The sequence below is a fragment of the Ambystoma mexicanum genome, chromosome 13 (genome assembly GCF_040938575.1).
Source record: "Ambystoma mexicanum isolate Mex_15411 chromosome 13, UKY_AmexF1_1, whole genome shotgun sequence".
Classification (NCBI taxonomy): domain Eukaryota; kingdom Metazoa; phylum Chordata; class Amphibia; order Caudata; family Ambystomatidae; genus Ambystoma; species Ambystoma mexicanum.
Genome location: NC_090938.1, coordinates 55,862,554 through 55,882,734, shown reverse-complemented (window position 1 = coordinate 55,882,734; position 20,181 = coordinate 55,862,554). Strand labels below are relative to the sequence as shown.

General features: G+C 46.0%; 1 protein-coding gene across 1 annotated transcript; it reads right to left on the bottom strand.

The window, feature by feature from the left end:
* Nucleotides 1-9,145: 9,145 nt before the first annotated feature.
* Nucleotides 9,146-10,072, bottom strand: LOC138520238 (olfactory receptor class A-like protein 1). Its single transcript, XM_069632703.1, has one exon. It carries the CDS (start codon nucleotides 10,070-10,072, stop codon nucleotides 9,146-9,148), a length of 927 nt encoding a protein of 308 aa, XP_069488804.1.
* Nucleotides 10,073-20,181: the final 10,109 nt, after the last annotated feature.

Genomic DNA, 20,181 nt, shown 5'->3' with positions numbered 1-20,181 from the left:
ATTGAGACATAACCTGCATCTTTTTTTGAACTCCCAAGCCTCCTTAAAGTCCTAGACATTCCCAGGTGGTTTACTGATTACATTTAAATCGCATGTGCAATCTTCTTGACTTATTGGCCCTCATTATGACCCTGGCGCTAAGTGAAAAACGATGGCGGTAAATGATTACCGCCATCGTTTTCCGCTAGGTCCGATTATGACCCGTTACCGTTAACTACGATGCCATTAGCGGCATCGTAGTTAACGCTGCCGCTAACTGCTCCAAGGACGCGCGCACGCGCCCTCCCACACCGTAATTACTGGCATAGCGGAAAGGTACGCAAATGCCGACCCAAGCGGACATGCACATAACGCCATCACCCAGCCCGTTAAGTACCTTACCGCCATGGTGCTAATTACGCCATCGCGAACCAACCGTAAATGGCCATGTAAAGTGAATCCAGCTGTCACAGGTGCACAGAAACAGCACAGGTGGAGGCAATACAGACTCAGGAAGTACAAAAAGAGCACACCCCTCCCCTTCCCACACCCAGTCACACTCCACAATGATACCAATAGGACTAGCAATGTTGGGGCTGGAGGACCTGATAGCAATGCAAGCGCTACAACAACAACAACAACAACAACAACAACAACAGGCAGCACAGAGGAGACGCAGGAGGAGAAGGAGGGCAAGGCAGGGCCAGCAAGCCCCACAAGCACAGCCAGTGCCACCACGCAGGCAGCCCCCAATCCCACGCATCAGAGCCAGTCCATTCAACCTCACAGCTGAGCAGATCCACACCCTGTACCGTTTGGACCGGGACACCATCACCGCCATCGTAGACATGACACACAACGACATCGTCAGCATGATAGAAACACCAACCGCCATCCCACCCCTACTGAAGGTAGTGTCTGTATTCCACTTCCTGGCCACAGGCACCTACCAGCACACAGTGAGGCACTTGCATGGCATTTCACAACCATTATTCTCACGTACACTTATCCAAGTGCTCGATGCCCTCCTCAAGCACACAGACCACATCTCATTACCACGGACTGCCCAGGAGATTGCAAACACCAAAGTGGGTTTCCATGCACTAGCCGGCATACCTGATTGCATTGGTGCCATCGACTGCACCCATGTGGAATTGGTGGTTCCACATGCCATGGAGGTACCGTACTGCAACCGGAAACAATTCCACTCAATCAACGTGCAAATGGTCTGTGACTCCAACAGGATCATCACACATTGTTGTGCCCGATTCCCCGGAGCAACCCATGATTCAATGGTCCTGAGGAACTCCACAATACCACGCTACATGGAGCGACATGCAGGCCCAAGATCCTGGCTACTCGGTGAGTCTAATGTCATGACCATGGAAATGTGAAGTGGGTAGGTGAACGACGTACCAATGCATACTCCACCTGGCTGAAAGGGGGGGCAGTGATGCATACTCCACCGGGCTGAAAGGGGGGGGAATGATGCATACTCCACCTGGATGAAAGGGGGGGGAATGATGCATACTCCACCTGGCTGAAAGGGGGGGGATGATGCATACTCCACCGGGCTGAAAGGGGGGGGGGATGATGCATACTCCACCTGGCTGAAAGGGGGGGAATGATGCATACTCCACCTGGATGAAAGGGGGGGGATGATGCATACTCCACCTGGCTGTGAGTAGCAGAGACAACGGAGCCAGATCATACCCTAAAGCAACCCAAACTTCACCCAACACCAGTAAACCCAATACATGATGTATGCAGCTCTACCATGTGAATGAGGTCGTGTCCCAACCATGACACAACCATCTGCAAGTGCATTCTACCAATTCAGACCACATTGACTACAACAAAATGCACCTACATGCACGTCACCAAACACCATCAACCGAAAGGCCTGTCCCCCATAACTGCGCACGAAGGAGGCACATGACGGACAGAAACATCAACACACCATTACACAGACAGCAGGGAACCCAAAATGTCCCTATCAACATCAGTATTGCTCACTGCGGTCATGATGAGGCCGACAGCAATGTTGCAATGATGTGAGCATTGACATCACAGGACACGTGCCAGGCCACCAAAACAAACGGCATGAACGAACACAGTGGATGGGCACTCACAAGGCACTCGACCCCTCTGCATACATTGGTTGATGGCATGCAAAACAGGCCATGAGAGCCATGAGCATATACCGGTCGCATAGTGTGAATCAATTAGTGCATTTAGAAGTGGTCCAAAGTAACAGTTGGATGCAAGCCATGGTGGCACATCATGTTCTGAATTAGACGTCATGACTGACACATACATTCTCGCCCACATATAGGTCATGCAGGCTATCCCCTGAAGAGGTGGCTCCTTACACCAGTCCGGAACCCACAGAACCAGCACGAGGAGGACTTCAACAGTGCACATACACGTACCCGTGTGGTCATTGAGCAGGCATTCGGCCTCTTGAAGGCACGGTTTCGCTGCCTCAGCAGGTCTGGCGGGGCACTCCTGTACCGCCATGAGAAGGTGGCAAAGATGGTCCTGGCATGTGTCATGCTACACAATATGTGCGTCAGACGAAATGTGCCCCTGCCCCCTGACGCAGAACTGCAACCACCTGACGATGAGGATGAGGAGGGTGCAGATGGGACCGCACCTCATGGAGGAGGCGATGCACAGGAGGGGCGTGAAATGCGTCAAAATATCATCGACCAATGCTTCTAGCACACACGGCTGGTGTGTATCACATGGAGACGGCACTTGGGGCACTGTGTGTCTCTGGGTCATGCACACTGTGGACTGTACACCAATAAAGCACACATACACAATGAAAATGTCCACACATTTGATTTGGGAAAAAGGAAAATGTGTATTTCAATTGTAAATTGTTTTGAGCCACCCACTCCCCCCTCCCCCCTGAACACCCCAACACACCCCCTCCCCCCTCCCCCTGAACGCCCCCTCCCCCCTCCCCCTTCCCCCTGAACACCCCAACACACCCCCTCCCCCCTCCCGCTCCCACCTGAACACCCCAACACACCCCCTCCCCTCCCCCCTGAACACCCCAACACACCCCCTCCCCCCTCCCCCTGAACACCCCAACACTCCCCCCTCCTACCCCCTCCCCCCTGAACAACCCAACACACACCCTGTGAGTGGCTAAAGATGCCTGTAACAGAGGGCACACGCTATTGCAAGCCCCCTCTCCCGGCCCCTGGGGCACCCCTGACTGTGGAGCGCAGGTTCCGTCCTGATCGTCGGACGGGGCTGCTTTGGGCAGAACTGGCAGCGGAGGATGTCCCTGGCTGCTCACGTGCATACATGTCCTGAAGGGTGTGGGACAGCTCCGAGAGCACACGGCGCACGGCGGCAAGTTCCCCACAAATGTCCCTTGAGGTGGACTGCATTGCAGCCCTCAGGGTCTCCGTGGCCGCTCAATTTCCGACCTTAGGGGCTCCGTAGATTCTTCTATGGCTGCCCTAGCCCCCCCACATTCCACAGCATGCTCATTGAGGAGCGTGGACAGCTGTTGCTGATGTGCAATTACATCCTCAAGGGACTGTTGCCTCTGCTGGGCCATGCCCATTCCAGGTGGTGTCACGGAGGGGCTGCTCCCCTCCTGTGGACTTTCAGCGGGGCATGGGGTGGATGGCCAGTCCTCTTCCTCTGGGTGCCCCTGTGTGGGATCCTCATGGGGGCTGGTATGGGACAAACAGGGGGAATGAGGCAGGTCACTGGGGTGTCCAACATCGGGCTCCTCTGTATCGGAGTCAGAGCATGCTGCAATGGCAGCTGTTTCCCCTATGGTGCTGCTGCCTGCAGAGGCGGTGCCTTCGGTGGTGGACAATGTGGGGACGTGTGGTGCTGCTGCTGCTGGCCTGCTGCCTGCTGGGGTGCCTGTCGGTGGCCCGTCCTGTGTGCTGGCAGATGATTTTGCCTGCTGCGGGGTCTGGCTTAGTGCAGCTGAGGTGGAGGGTCTGTGCACGGTGGTCTTGGCCCTCTTGGCTTTTTTTGTGGCAGGGGTGTCCTCATCCTCGGGGTTGGATTCTGAGCCTGTGGTGGAGCAAAGGAGGGAGAGCGTTATTGATGGGTCTGCGGACATTGGAATGCAATGATTGACATGATTTTGGTCACTAGATGAGGCACATTTGAGGCAGGGGCATGCAGGTTGTCTCTTTTTTGTGTGGAATAAGGATGGAGGTATGTGGGTGCCTGCAGTTAGGGTGTGCATGCTACATGTATACAGGGTGGAGGTCGCATGTGGCTGTGGGCAGTGTCCAGCTGATGTGTTTCATTTACACTCTATGGCAACATTGTGCTACACATGAATGGACTTCAGTGACTATAGCATGTCTTGATTTGAGGCACCTACCTTCATCGCCTGATGTCGGCGCTCCTCTTTCCATCCCTCCTACACCTTCGATGCCTTCCATGCCTATTGTGCTGGCACATATTTCCTCCCATGGTTGGAGTTTGATTGGGGAGTCAGATCCTCCCCCAGTAGCCAGGCCCAGGTTGCGATTAGCGGAGATGATGCTTCTGATGCGGAGCCTCAGGTCATCCCACCGCTTCCTGCACTGCTGTGGGTTGCGGGGTACGGTCCCCACCGCACTGACACGCTCTTCCACCAGGGACCATATGGCCTTCTTTTTGGCTATTGCCGGCCTGGTCATTTGCGTAGAAAATACTACGGCAGCATTGTCCTGAAGAGTCTCAGCGAGCATGGTCAGTTCCTCCCGAGAAAATCGGTCCTGGCGCTGCCGATCGCATGCCTTCTTCACAACTTTGGGCATTTTTATGTAGGTAATTGGGTGGGTGATGGGTTGGGACAGGTCTCAGGGTTGGATCTGGTATGGTTGGGGAGGATGGCAATGGATTGTGTTTTTCAAGATGGCCGCCGTGCTGTTTCCCGTTCCGCCGCAATGACGCTACTTCCGGTTCCGCTTATTTACAGTGACCGCTAATTACGGTCACCGCTAACTACGGTGTCCGCTCACTACGGTCGCCGCTAAGATGGGTGGCGGTAGTGCACCTTGCGCGGCGTACGATGCCGGTAGGGGCCGTTTCCGCCATGGCGTAATTTACATTACCGCCATGGCGTAATGCTCGTGCACGATGGGTCGGAATGTGACGCTCTTTCCGCCATCGATCCACGGCGTAAACGTTCATTACGCCATGGCGGTAATATCAGATACTTACCGCCTGGGTCGTAATGACCTCCATTACCTGGAAAGAGCTTCAGATAACTAGGAGATATGCTGCACCTATGAATGACAGCAGCGTATTCAGAATATAGAGCATAATTTCTCATTTGCTCAGTAGTTATCCTCCAATCCCACATATAAAGCTTTGTCCCCAATGGGTTATTTATTAATTCCCTGACACCAGAACCAATCTCTCTCAATAGCGATTCTTAGGAGGAAGCAAATGTCACCAATAAGAGCACCATATTCTCCAATAAAACCTTCCTGAGATCAACAAATATGTAATTCTTAGGAGGACAAAACATACTCTGTAAACAAGGAAAGCTTCTTCCAAAGTCAAAGAGATTTCCGGGAAACCAGACCCAAATCGCACCTTGACATACAATTTGGAATGCATAGTGCAAATCCAAGAGTTTTCTTCGATAGTGTATTAAGGAGCTCCCCAAGATCTAGTATCATAGGATCTAAGCCATGAATCAAAGCTGGAACTACTTTCCTGGAGCAAAATCTAATAAGCGATAGGACTGATCATTTACATAGACGCCAATAAATGGGTCGAAATTGAGCCTGCAAAGGCTTCATCGTGTCACTTAGCCTCTGTTCCTGAAACATCATATTAGAACGATTAGAAAAAGTAAAACCTAAGTCGCTCAGGCCTTCAAGTTTATCCAACCCGGATGTCATCTACCATCCAAAGACCGACTTTCGGGGCATGTTCCTTTGTGAAAATAATAATTTTAGATTTTGAGCCATTCATTTTTAAATTGTTAAATTCTGCATAGTGCGAAAAGATCTCCAGTTTTCTCTGGGAGCCCACGGGGGTGGGGCAAAAGAAAAGCAAATCACACGCAAAAGCCAAGTGATGCAATGAGATTGAGCCTAATTTCACTGGAAGGCAACTGGAGTGTCCCCAAAGTCTACCAAGGTCGTCCATGTATAGCTTGAAGAGCTTGGAGGCGAAGATGCAACCCTGGCGCAAGCCAATCGACGTCTGAGTAGGACGCGACAGGGAACCCGGTTTATTGAGCTTCATCTGATTTGCAATCATTGTAATAATTGTAAAATGAATGCACTTGTCGATTCACAATAATTCAGAATAATTCAATTTGTGCTGGTAAATTTAGATACAGGAAGTTTTTTAAGAGTTTAGTTACTCAAATGTATGAGAGAACTCATCAGAAAGGAGAAAAAATATATTTTTGGGAATAAAAGACTTCATTGCAATACAATATATGGACACATTTTTTAAAAACATTTGGATGGATTTTTTTTTTCTCCAAGGAAGAGTGCAGTGATTTTTCCACCATTGTGTTTCTGGCGGCTGCATAGGGATTGCTTCGTGCATTTAGAATCATTCCTGTATGCTTTTTCAGGTCCATGAACACAGTTTGACACCTTTGGCTGTAATTCTGGTGGATTTAATGATATTAGCGTTAAATTCTCCTACTGAAAATACAATCAGGCAGGACTGGTAGAAAGTGCTGTAACATTCGCAAGATCATTGCAGTTGGGCAAATCAATGTGCGGTCGCTCACACTTAACTTTAAAATCGTACATTTACAAACTTTGCGCTCCTTTCATCGTGTGTTCGCTTTAAGGAAGCGAGTTTTAAATTAGATACAACTTGATGGATTACCTAAAAATAAATGGAGTGAAAGTGAGAGAATAAAATGGCTGTCCTGTTAACAGTCTATGGTAACCATATTGCCACTCCCTGGGTTCTCCTTCCGTCTTCACAGGTTTCTACCTCTCTTTGCAGCTTCTTTGTCGTTCTTTGAGAGAAACAAATGAAACATTTCCAAAGTTGACCCAGAGGGACTAATCAGTTGGACTAAGCAACAAAGGTGTATTCCGAAGGTCTTTATCAGGTGGTAATGACACTCAGCCTGCATTAACACAGACCCGGAAGACAAGGATTTGTTTATAAGTTGCATCATGAAAGAGGAAATCTCAAGAGGCAGCCATTTTGCCACACTCGCTGCGATGGCAAAGAGCGAGTCATTGGTGGGTTTCACATTTCCCAGTAATGACAGTATCATATCCTCCTCAACAAGTGAGACAGGAAAAGGCTCCCCACTCGGGGAAGCTCGTTATTCCTCTACTCCAGGGGAATCATTAACAGGGTTTTACCATCAGGAAACTGTTGTAGAACGTTTTCCAGGATCACCTCAATCTTTCCATGAAAAAAGAGTTTTATGCATTAGCCTGATCCACGGAAGATTCCATGGATGGAAATAAACATTATGGGCGCCCCTTGTCCCAAAAAATCCTCACAGTGCCGTGAAGTATCTTTAGCCTTAAGGTATTTTTTAGCTCTTTGCCTGAGATTCAAGCCAAATCTTTTGGTGTACGGTATTGGGCTGAAGGGATGTTACAGGTGGACATAGACCCGCTCTCGGGATAGCCGAGGGTAAACATCCTCGCAAAGTGGTCAGACCAGGAAACGGGCATGGTGCCGGTTGATTTGATACTAGCTTCTCTACATAGGAGGACATCAAGACACGGCCCCTGGCCATGAGGACCCTTCCAAAGTTCCTAAGTCATGATTAGTTACAATGTCCCAGAGCTTCTTTATATCAAGCATGGAAGAAACATCCAGCCAGACGTTAAAATCTCTGAGATACAATAATTCCCTGGGCTTACTACCCGTGTCTGTCAGGAATCAATCTAGATGTTCCAGAAAGGCATTTGTTTATCCACGGGGGTGGTAGCCAAATACACATTTTGTGGAGCTGGTGGGTGACCTCCATACGATAGCATGTCCTCTCTGGGTTGAGGCATCCCACTCGAATACCTCCAAATGTGAAATTTGTAATGAGGCTTTGAAAATCACTGCCACCCCCCTCTTTTATTGATCCTATGATCCTATTAATAAACTCAATTGAGTAATCCTCTATTAGCCAGTGAAAAAGGGCCTGGGAGGAGTCATTAAACCATGTCTCCATAATAAACATGATGTCCAGTTCATGTTCCTCAATGAAGTCATGCATTGATTCACTGAAGACCTGACATTTAGCACAGCCGCCTTAAACGGCACTTTAACAGATCCTGGTGGTTCAAAGTGGGTCCTATCAATATCTTTCTCCAGCCCATTATCCCAAATTTTATTTAGGGACCAGAATATGGGATGTCCCATTTCGTTATTTAAATCCTGCAAAGCGGGGCTAGTGAACACAGTTAGTGTCATGTCCCCTCATGACCACCAGCAGTATATATTAATCAGCGAAATTTAACAAACATACCCAAACATTTGCCGATTCTCTCCGCTACCACCGGTCAGTGTTTCCCCCGACATTCAAAACCAACTGCCTGCAAACATGCCTAAACAGGCCTCAAGTGAGTTTAATCCTGCGTCGCCTCTCACGTGACGCGGTTGGGCTGCGCGCCGCACCAAATGCAGGGAGATGGAGTTTTAACACTCCAGCAGCTTACAGTTCCACTCGAATCTCAATTCCCATTCTCACCCAAATACAACAGAACAGCCTGCTTGGAGACCCACGGGTTACAAAGCAATATATCTACATTCTAAAATACATTATATCATACTAAACGCTTTAAACAAAATATTGTTAAAATTGTTCTTAAAATCTATACTCTCTCTCTGGTATTCACAATTTTAATGTAATTTAACTAATCACACATTTTAGTGCCAAAAATACACAGTGCAATAATAGCAGGTCATGGAGATTGTGGTTTGTCCAGGACTTTTACCACTGTTATTCGGAGTTTCTGTGTGGTCGGCCTTCAGTTACTATGGTTTGTGCATATTGTTTACCACGGATCGCCACGGGTGGTGTGAAGAAAATGGGGAATGTCATCAAGAAGAAGGGTGGTATTAGAGAATAATTAAAATCAATTTGCACCAGTGGCATAAATTCGATGGATATGAGTTGACGATTATCAATTCAGCTGGCAAGAAACCTAAAATATGAAAAACCCATTACCGACCCTGGCCTCATAAATTAAGAGAATTGCTTAAAGTCAGTCTGTTGTGTGTTTGAAGCACATTTCAATCTATTTCTAATTTTCCGGTTGAAAACCACAATAATGACGGGTACCGATGCGGAGTAGCACATGTTGAGGTAGTAGCGGATGTTGGAGACAACAGGGTGCACCTCAGTGGTCATTACAAGCTGGTAGAACCAGATCAGGCAATCCAGGCTAAACAATGTTGCGTAAACGATGACCAAGGTGACCACAGTGTGGGAGGCCTGGGCTTCAGCGTTCCTTTCTTTGTTTTGCTGTGAAGCTCGGATTGTTTGGACCTGTTTGCCGTGTCTGTACAACAACAGCAAAATGTAGCCACTAGCCATTGTCATGGTGATCACAAAGAGTAGATCCCGGGTAAACATGCCAAACCCCACCCCTTGGGTGGTGAGCTGGTCAGGGTAGACGATGAGACAGTACCCAAGATTGAAGGTGTACTTGAGGCTAGTGAGGTTCCGTGCACCGACGGTGAACATGGGCAGGTTGGTGCAGTTTATCATAATCAAGAGGTAGATTGCTACAAGGAAGAGGGACAGGTACGTGTGCATTAGGACCTTCATGGCGAGCCAGCGCTTTGTGTTCTGGGCGATCGTGATGCACTGGAAGCAGCTCAGGAGACAGGTCAACAAAATGGCGAACCCCCGAGCTGCCCGGAAGATGAACAGTAGGGTCTTGCACATAACGTCAGTGAAGAGCTTCCTCACACCCATTGCGTACAGGCAATAGGGGATCCCTTGGGTTAAGCAGACGAGGAGGTTGGCCACGGCCAGGTGGGAGAGGATGACTTCAGCCCGCATTGTTTTGTATCCTTTCCATACAATACTCATAAGCGGGATAAGAATCGTGATGTTGCCGGAAATCCCAAGGACGGTGGTGAAGAGGTAGAGAATCTCCATGAACATCGTATATGACTCCATGATGTTACGTCCCGTATGAGGTGCAGGTTCTTGAAGATGCGATCACCTGAAAGAATAAGAACACATTTTTTCATTAGCTCTGGCCCACTTCCTGTTGAATTGATGCTTTCGAGGGAAAAGCATGATTAGATAGACACAAGGATGTACAAATAGCTAATGTTACGGCAGACTGTTACAAAACTAGTAATACATCAGGTATTCACTGCAGCAAGTTCCAATTTGAACAATCACTGTTGATGTCCTATACTACACACACATGTATACATGCATACACAAACACACAGTCACTCATGCATGCATACACACTGTGAGGTTGGCTTCATGGAAGGAGACACATACAATAGATTCAAAGTTAAACAATCTTTTATTAAAGAAAATGTCAGGATCGAGTAACGCCTAATTTCCCCTACTCTAATGTGGGATTTCCGTAACTAAATAAACTAAGGAACTTCCATGTCAGTAAGTTCAACGTAAAAGCCTATCTGTGTCTAAATCCTTTACTTGCCTTCATAATTAATACAAAACAATGTGTAGGGACCTTAACCATAACTCAACTAGTGTTCCAAACAGAACGTTCTGAGCTATTTCCAGCCCTAGCTTATTCATCAGCTTTCTCTCCCAAATGTCAATAGGTTTACCAAAAAGTTTAATTTTGCCTCCTTTGAGTATTAAATGAAATACAGTTCTATAAAGATCAGGATGCCCGTCCCCAAGTCCAACACAGTTCCAAGATAACACTGTACAGAAGATAGCCCCCCCTCAAACTGAATGTATTATCGATAGACCCCCCTCCATTCTTCCCCCACCAAACCGAGTGCAGATAACTTGTCAGGTTGATCAATGACTCTGATACTGCGAAAATAAAAAATGTAGTGCCTTTCAGAAAAGCGCTTTGAAGGGCAATCTATTTTGTTGGGTCAGAATGCCTTGCACAGTAGAGAAGATGTCAGGTAGTATATGTTTATCATAAATTAACAAAAAATCTAGATTAAAAACTGAGCTATAAGTAAAAATATGATTGGTCAGGCATTTCGTAATTTAGTCATTTTTGTTAAGACAAGTCAGGCAACTCTAAAATGGATGTTGGGCATACAAAATGGTTGATTTGTACAAAGTCATGATAATGTCAGTGGATTATTTTTCATAGATGTTCATGAAGAGTCCACTGGAGTAGAATGAGCTAGGTGGAACCTGTTTAAACTTGTTCTGAGTGGCAGTTAAGGCAACTAACCAGGGATTGGAAAAGGAGTTGTCTTCAAGTACCAAGGCCAATCAGGATGTTTAATGTTAATTACTATATTACCTCACTTTTTACGACTGTATATAAGAGACTGAAATGAGGAGGGAGTTGGGAGTTGCTGAGATTTCTGCTGTGTACTATATCCTGATCTGCTGAAAAGAATAAACAGATGTCTTTTGAAATCCAGCCTAAGTGTCCTGATGTGTTTCAGCCTGCCTTTCCTGATCTAGGGGTGCCAAGGCCCAGAGAGGGTGTTGGGACCTTCTCTTCACACGGCGATCCAGCCAGGAGTCCTGAGAAGATTTGCTCCAGGACCACGAATCCAGAACACAGGTACATGCTAACAGGACTGGGAGAGAGAGAGAGAGAGAGAGAGAGAGAGAGAAAGAGAGAGAGAGAGAGAGAGAGAGAGAGAGAGAAAAAATATTTTGAGTTATTTTTTTAGGGTCTTCCAGAAAAGTTATGTAATTATTTTTGGATGATCTTGTAGAAAAAAAAATGATTGATTGAGTATTTAATTATTTTGGGGGTCATTAGAAAATGTTTTTATTTTTGGTAAAACTACGATTTAAAATGTAAAAAATAGTAGCTTAGAAGAAGTAACGGGAGGTTGGGCTAAACAACTCGAGATGATGAGCGTTGAGTTATTAAGTAATTGACTTGAGTAGAGGAGCCAAGCAATTGACAAACTGTGAGACGAGGAACGTCACAGTAGAGTAAAACCACTGCCCTGCATCATTGGATGATATCAATGGATGACACAGACTACTGACTTGTTTAAAGACTTGTCTAAAGAGAATGATTCACATCCAAATCGGGGTATTTTTTAGTGGCGAGGATATAGTCTCAAGGAACGTAGACTAAGATTCATGTGGCCAACCAGTCTGTCAAGTTTGTCAAATTGCATTGTGTGTTATGTTTTATGTATTTGTTTGAAGATTTTGTGATAAAAAGGCAAGATAAGATATGTTTATTGAGTTAGGAAAAAATAGCACCAATCCAAAAAAATTAAGTGATCAATATTGGAAGAAAGGGATGTAAAAATAAGCTAAGGATGAGAATGCACATGTGTGCATTGTTTAAATGATGGTAAATGAAATAATAGGCGAGATAATGTAAGCAAAAGTCTGAAAATGCAGTCACTTTGAACCTATGTAGTAGCCAGATCCTGGCAGACAGAGAGTTAATTTTTATATTCATGTGCAGAACACAGCCTTAGCTGCTCAATTAACTTAATATGACAAAAAATGCACTGGTTTTAGTGTAAACTAAGCCCAGATAAGATTTGACAAGTTGTGAAAAATTGCAACTTGAGCTGTTTACAGCCGACTGCGTAGTCTGCAGTGGAGAGGGTTGTAATTCTGCCAATACAGTCCTTTCTTGTTTAAAAAAGTACAGATAATAAGATTGCAGCACATGAGAATGTTACAGAATAAATATGTTTTCTTAAAAAATATTTGCATAGTTTGGCAGTCAGCCAAGAGAACGTGCGCATGTTTTGAATCATTGCTCTGAATAAAGCATGGTGTCCCACTTAAAGGAATTAGAAGATAAGATGATACATTCCAGAGGCTAATTCACGGGAGTAGCTTCCAGTTTGCGCGAAGAAATGACAATGAATAATGATGATAAAAAACAGATGTGAGGGAAGCCCTTGACTGTGAATTGAAATAAACGAAGCAAGTTAACCCCTTAGTGATTGGTATGCTGAAGAAGCTGATGTTTTAGATTGAAAGGGGATTAAATGGTTGAAAGTTCAGTTTTGTATTATTGGAACACTTTCAGGATTACATGGGCAGTGCCCATTATGCGGGAAGTGTTTGGTCACATTAGCTGGGTGGCAATTAATGCTTTTTTGATGGGTGTATAATGAGAGTACCCCTAAGTTGATAATTTTATATGTGGCAGATAGTGGTCCTTTGTTGAAAAAGAAAAGGGGACATTTAGAAATGTCCATGAGTTATTGAGTCATGTGCAGGTTGATTGTACAAAAGAGAAAGAGAGAGGGAAGAATATACCTTTTATTGTGCCATGAAGAGGAAAAGAGATAGATTGCAAATGGATGCAGGAGGGTGCTTTAGGCAACCAGAATGAGGAGATGACTGGGAGTTGGGAATAGAAAAGTATTGCAATGCAATGGTAGAATGAAGTAACATGCATGCAAGTTTATACATTTGCACCAAATAAATTTGGAATACATTAGACAGGTGCCAAGCAAGGGATCAATGTTTCCCGTGCTGTATACTATGTCTGTAACATTTGAAGATATTTGGAGACAAAAGCAGAAATAATGTGTCTAGGATCAGCACAGGTTGAGAGAAGTGTAGCGGAGGTTCAAAATGTAATTTTGAGTACAAATTGTGGCAAAAAACAGACCAATGTGCTAGTGGATGTAATTTGAACCAGGTACAGTGAATATTGTTGGGATACATGATAAGCATGGAAAAACGTTGTATTTAGCTTAAAGAAGCAGTTAGCATTGAAGGAAGTGCTCGCAAGCCGTACCGACATGGGCAGGCATTCATGTAGATGCACTGACATGAGAGAGAATGCAAACACATACACTCACTCATACACCATTGCATGCATGCACACACACAAACACTCATGTACACATGTAAGCACACAAACACGCGATTTTATGGAAGTATAGGCAATCAGTACACTACAGACAATGCATCCTTGTAAGCATGCACAAACACACATACACACACACACACACACACAGAGGATGTTTTTGTTTTTACAGTTAGCATGGCAGCTGATGTGGAAAATACAAACAGCTAGTAATCTTTAGAGAAGAATTAGAAAAGCAGAAATGTTTGTGTTTTTAAATATTGTGATATTTTGTCAAAAACGAAACGTGAGAGTGGGAACAGTAATTATGTTTCATTGTGGTTTATTGCAAAAACTGTTTGAAGTAGATATGAAAGCACTTTGGGAGGAAGGGGGAGTAACAGTGAGGCCATGAGAAGGAATGCAGCAACTATCGCGTTTTCTTGTGAAGACTGCTGCCAAAGAAAAGATAGCAAGGGTAGCTTGCGAAAGTCAAGGCTGGTTAAAACGAGAAAATATGCAGGAGTGAAGGGAAAAGTCACAAATGGCAAACAAGAGAGTGCATCGCTGGCAAATAATTAAGTGTCAAACAGATCAAGGAGGAAATGGGTGCATGCTAAGAGGCAGAGGAACAGGTTTTGGTGGCTTTTAGAACAATTAGAATAAGCCAAAGAATTGACCAAGGTATGCAGGATGAGCAAGCCAGGAGATTCCCTCCTGTATGTTAGGCATATGGAGTGACAGGGCATATTGAGCAAATATGCGGCAGACAAGGGTATGCACAGAATGGACAATTCTCAAGAGGGGGGACAGCTCATCCTTCAGAATTTTAGCCCATGAAGTAGAGACGGGTTTGCCCAAGATCAGACGGTGCATCAGACACAACCACTGCAAACACAGTAGACTTTGCAATCATCTTGCACCCATGCAGATACAACAGGGCACACATTGTACACACACATGAAAGCCAAGAATATACAGGACGGACAGATCTAAACATAGGAGGCTTGTTTTGCCTAAAGCATAGAGCCTTGTCTTTGGCTGGTTGATTTCAAATAGAGACTAGAAAGTTGAGAGTCACATTAGTTGGTGTACAACGATATGGCAGACCAAGAAGGGGAAACCTTTCAAGGAAAGCAGGGCACTGGTGCATGTGATCCCGAGGGGAGAGGTGTTCTGAGACAGACAAAGAAGTGGGACGGTCATATCTAGACCTACCTAAACCGAAGATTCCAGAGCCTGTGGCGTGGCCAAGACCGATCTAAAAAGGTTACTTTTTAGTAAACAGGGGAGACAGCACACCCCCTATTATATAGCTCACAAGTCAAGAAAGTGTTTTTTCCCAGGATCAGACATTATATTAGACATGAGTGCCGGGAGTGCAGCAGGTACAGCAGCGTAGGAAAAGTGCAAAACGGATGTACTGCAGAGGGCAAGTGCAGTGAGCCCTCATGCAGATTCAGCAATATGCAAACATGGAATAAATAGGGACACACAGGAGTGAAGGTGTCATTATGAAAGGAAGAAATGCTTTCACAAGAACAAGGGCATGCATGCACCCACAGTTGGACAGCCTCATAAGGCAACTTGATGTGGTCAGAATTGTTAGTGGCACTAAGCCTCAAGGAGTGATGAAAATGAATATGGCAAAATGAGAACACTCTTTGTTCTAGTGGTAGACATTGGGACTGTATGTCCATGCAGCAAAGATAGAAATGTGTTGAATGAATATGAGAAATATGGGGGGGGGAGTTTGTTGAAGAATATACATGCCGTTTTCTTGCCTAGTGATGAATTAGTAGTCTATGGAGGAGAGTGTGTTATGACAAATTTGTGTTATATTTGCAAGAGACTCCTGCCAATGTTTTGAGAAAGGGATTGGATGATAACATCTAAACATTATGATTTTGTTTAGTTAATTAAGGATAGTGTGTTTAACTTTTTGGAATGCACCATGTGAATGTGGGTGAATTCATAGTGGCATGCACAGGGCAAGAGGCCCTACGAGACGTTTCTGGTAGAACCAGAGGTTTTTTATTGTTGTAATGAAAGCACAGTGCTGCAGATGTCTATGTGACGTAGTGGAAAAGTGGTGAGAATATGTGATGGATTTAGTGTCAGACCACGGATATTTACAGACAAAGAAGGGGGACAGATGACCCCCATAAAATTATTATCAACCATAGTATAAAAAAAAATGGCAAATGATCAATGAATGAATAATAAGAATGGACCACAGAGGACAGTGATAGTTCTCAAGAGAAAGGTCCAGGTTGATTAAACGTCACTAATGAACACATATCTAGATAGGGCTTAAAAAAGGTTGAAGTGGCGTTTCTTTGGGAACATCACACACTAAAAAAGAAAGAAAAGGAAAAATTGCATTGCATATGGCAATATTATTATAATATAGCAGCATTCAGTATAATTTTAGGAAGACTTGGAGAGAGTGCCAAAATATCAGGTGGACTATGGGCCTTTTTGGCATGGGTCCAGAAAAATAAACTAGGAGAAGATGAAAATAAATAATTCACTTTAAACAGTGTATGAATAAGGAGCTCAGTTTAAACAATTGATGTCATTTGGATGAAATAAAGAAAAAAAAATGAATTAAAGGAAACGTGAATAAATAAATTAATAGATGAATGAATGATTGGACATTAAACGAATAAAGAGCATACATAATTACAAAATTCTGATTTTGACAAAATAAATGGCACCAAAGAAAGTTGGTGGCCAAAACTGCAAATAGTTGTGCATTTCAATAAAAAAAAAGAATGATGGGATTAATTAAGGACCAAAGGGGTATGGCTGACCAAAATTGAGTTAACAATACAAGGAACATGTTGTACAGAGCCAATTCAAGAGAACATACAAGGGAAAGTAAAATAACATTATTTGAATGTATTTAATGGTGTTGGTTTACATTTTGTAAGTGAAGATCACGGACCTTTCTTGAACATAGGAAGAATGTCTGCATGGCCCTAATAAGGGAAGAAACAGTATATTACGACAAAGGTGAGTGCTAGTGAATAGGGAGAGAAGAAAAGAGGTGAGTACAGGTTCACACCACAGGGTGTGGACACACAGTTTTTTTTTAACTTTTATTTTTGCTGACAGAGGCAAAAGGCATACACACACATCGGAGCAATATACACAAATTTGTTGCATATACAGGTGAATACAGAGCATATAGGCAAAATTATGGTAACAGCGGTTGAGTAATAACATATCACAGAGTACCAAGATGCCGAACAGCAATAGGGACGTTAGGGGGATTCATCCACCGAAGAAGTGTCATTTAAGCTAATCAAGTAGCTGTTGAATGCAGACCATATGTTTCGAGGACGAGAACGTACTGGGAGCATACCCAGAAACTCCTCCTCACAGTTTCGGGACCAGGTGAGTATATTTAACCATTTCTGGAATGTGGGGGGCTGGGGTTCTTCCAGCTTTGTAGGACACACTTTTTGGCTATGATACAGCTTACATTTAAGAACTTAATAATGTCTCTCGCTCCCCCGGCCTGCCACACTCCAAACAGGACCCCCATTGGATCAGGGTCCACCTCAGTGTCAGTGATCTCAGACAGTGTCTCTATGACTTTACTCCAGAATGTGGCCAGTTCCGGGCAGCCCCAAAACATGTGCAAGTGGTCAGCGCCCTCCGCACCGCAGCGGGGGCACAGCCGAGGATCGGAGCAAGCAAACCTAGACACTTTACCTGGAGTGTAATACAGCCTGTTGAGCAGTTTATATTGTATGGTGCGGTAGCGGAAGTTTAGGGACACTCTGCTAGTATGGGAACACATCTTCTCCCACTGTTGATCAGTAAGTACCAGTTCCAGCTCGGAGGCCCAGTCATCACGGGCCCTGGACAGAAGTGGAGAGGGCGAGGTCAAGAGGAGCTTATATAATGAGGAAACCACCCCGCGGGCGCCACCCGAGTTGGCGATGTAAGCAATCGCAGGAGAGTCCCGGGGTTCAATGGAGAAGACATGCCATGCATTTCGGAAGGCAGCGCAGAGTCTGTAGAACTGCAGGAGCTCCAGAACGGAACCCGAGTGCCCCGGCCTCCACGTCTGCGGTGTTATAAACTGTCCCTCTGGATAGAAATCGGTATGGGCGCGGTACCCCAGGGCCTCCCAATGGCGCGCCAGGGCGGTGTCATGCGTGGGCTCCAGCCCGGGAAACCTCCAGGCGGGGAGCCATTTGTAGTACGGACATTGCTCATCGCAAGTTTTGAATATCTGGCCCCAAGCCTGTACCGTGGTCCGGACCGGATCAATGGGAGAGTCCGGCACATACTGCCGGTTTAGAATCAAGGACATGACATCAGTGCCTGCCGCTGCCAGAACCTCAAGTTTGACGTGGGGACGGGGTGGGGGCCCAGGGTACCAGTAAGATGCGAACTGTGCCTGTCAAGCAGTCCAATATCGCAGCAAGTCTGGGGCTGTGAAACCCCCTCTGTCGTAGGGTAGTGACATATCCGACCATTTTCTACGCACCGCGCCAGAGTGCCACAGGAATTGAGCAAACAATTTATGCAGGTTCGTAAAATATTTCCTACCCGGCCAGACAGGAACATAACCAAATATGTACAACAACTTGGGTAGCAGGATCATTTTTAACAGCGAGAGTTTGCCGGCTAGTGATAGTGGAAGGGTACGCCAGCGCGTGACTTTGGCCTCGGCTTGCTCAGCTACTGCCTGGTAGTTGTCTGCTAGTAGCGATTCTTTGGCGAGGGACACCTGGACTCCCAAGTACTTAATCCCATTCGGAGACCAACGGAGCGGGTACTCGGTGGTGGGCAGCATCGTGGAGCTAGTGAGGGGGAGGATCTCAGATTTCGTATAATTTATAGTGAACCCCGAGTATGTGCCTATGCGGGTGACGTCACGTAAGATCGGGTCCAAATGAACAGCTGGGTCTCTTATAAAGAGTAGCACATCGTCCGCATACAGCGAGATGATCTCAGGGGAGTCCTTCAACCGCACCCCCCTCCGCGCATGCCGCTACCTGACGTAATCGGCCATCGGCTCGATTGCCAAGGCAATGAGGATCGGGGAAAACGGACAGCCTTGTCGGGTACCTCTAAAGAGAGGGAACAGACCGGACATCTGAGAGTTAACTCGCACCCTGGCTACCGGGGAAGTGTACAGTAACCTAATGTATGCTATCATATTGGGCCCTAACCCCATATTTTCCAAGACCAACCAGATGTATTTCCAAGACACCATGTCAAATGCCTTCTGGGCATCCAGTGTGACCGCAACCGCACCTGCCCCTTGGTCAATACGTGCCATGATGTTAAGCAGCCTCCTAATGTTGTGGGATGTTGATCTTCCGGGTACAAAGCCTGAATGATCATCGTGGACCATGTACGACATGACCGGGAGAAAGCGGTTGGCAATCATTTTGGCGAAGATTTTGGTGTCCAAATTCATCAGTGAGAGGGGCCTATATGATCCACACTCGTTAGTGGGTTTACCGGGTTTGAGCAGGACCGTGATGGTGGCTTCGCGCAGCGAAGGGGGAAGAGTGCCCAGCCGAAGTGACTCGTTCCAAACCTCAAGCAGCTTGGGAGCCAAGATGGCCACGTGCTCCTGGTAGCCCGTCGGGACCAGGTGCTTTTCCTTTAGGGAATTTAGATATAGCCTCAACTATTTCATCCAGCAGGATGGGGGAATCCAATTGGTCCTTGGTAGCGGGGGAGACGATAGTCATGGGGATCTGCTCGAGGAGGTCGCGCATTTGGGACTCACTGTGCTCGGGGGGTTGGGTGTACAGCTCTGAGTAAATGTCCGTGAAGACCTCCAGAATATGTTGGTCAGACCACCGTTCCGACCCCAGGCTGTCCTTGATGCAAGTTATCTGGGTTTGGCCCCACTCACCCCTGGCCAACGTAGCCAGTGTCCTGCCAGGTCTGTCCCCCTCTCCATACCTACGAGCCGCCTGTGGGCGACTGAAGTATTGGACTTCCCTGGTGGCTTGTTCATTGAAAAATTGGAGTTCCTTGCTGATCTGGGATAGAGTCGCGGGGTCGATAGATGTTGGATGAGCGCTTTCAAGTTCGCGTAATTTGGCTTCAGAGCGGGCAAGGGCAGCCCTAATGGCCTTGAGGGTTCCCGCCTCCCTAGATATGGACATTCCCCTGATGAAGACTTTGAAAGCTTCCCACCGGACCCATGTAGAGGTAGATTGAGGTGTATTAAGTTCAAAGTAGGACTGGATCTCGGACAATATATCAGCCTTAAATACTATGTCCTGTAAGGCCAAGGACTTGAAACGCCAAGAGT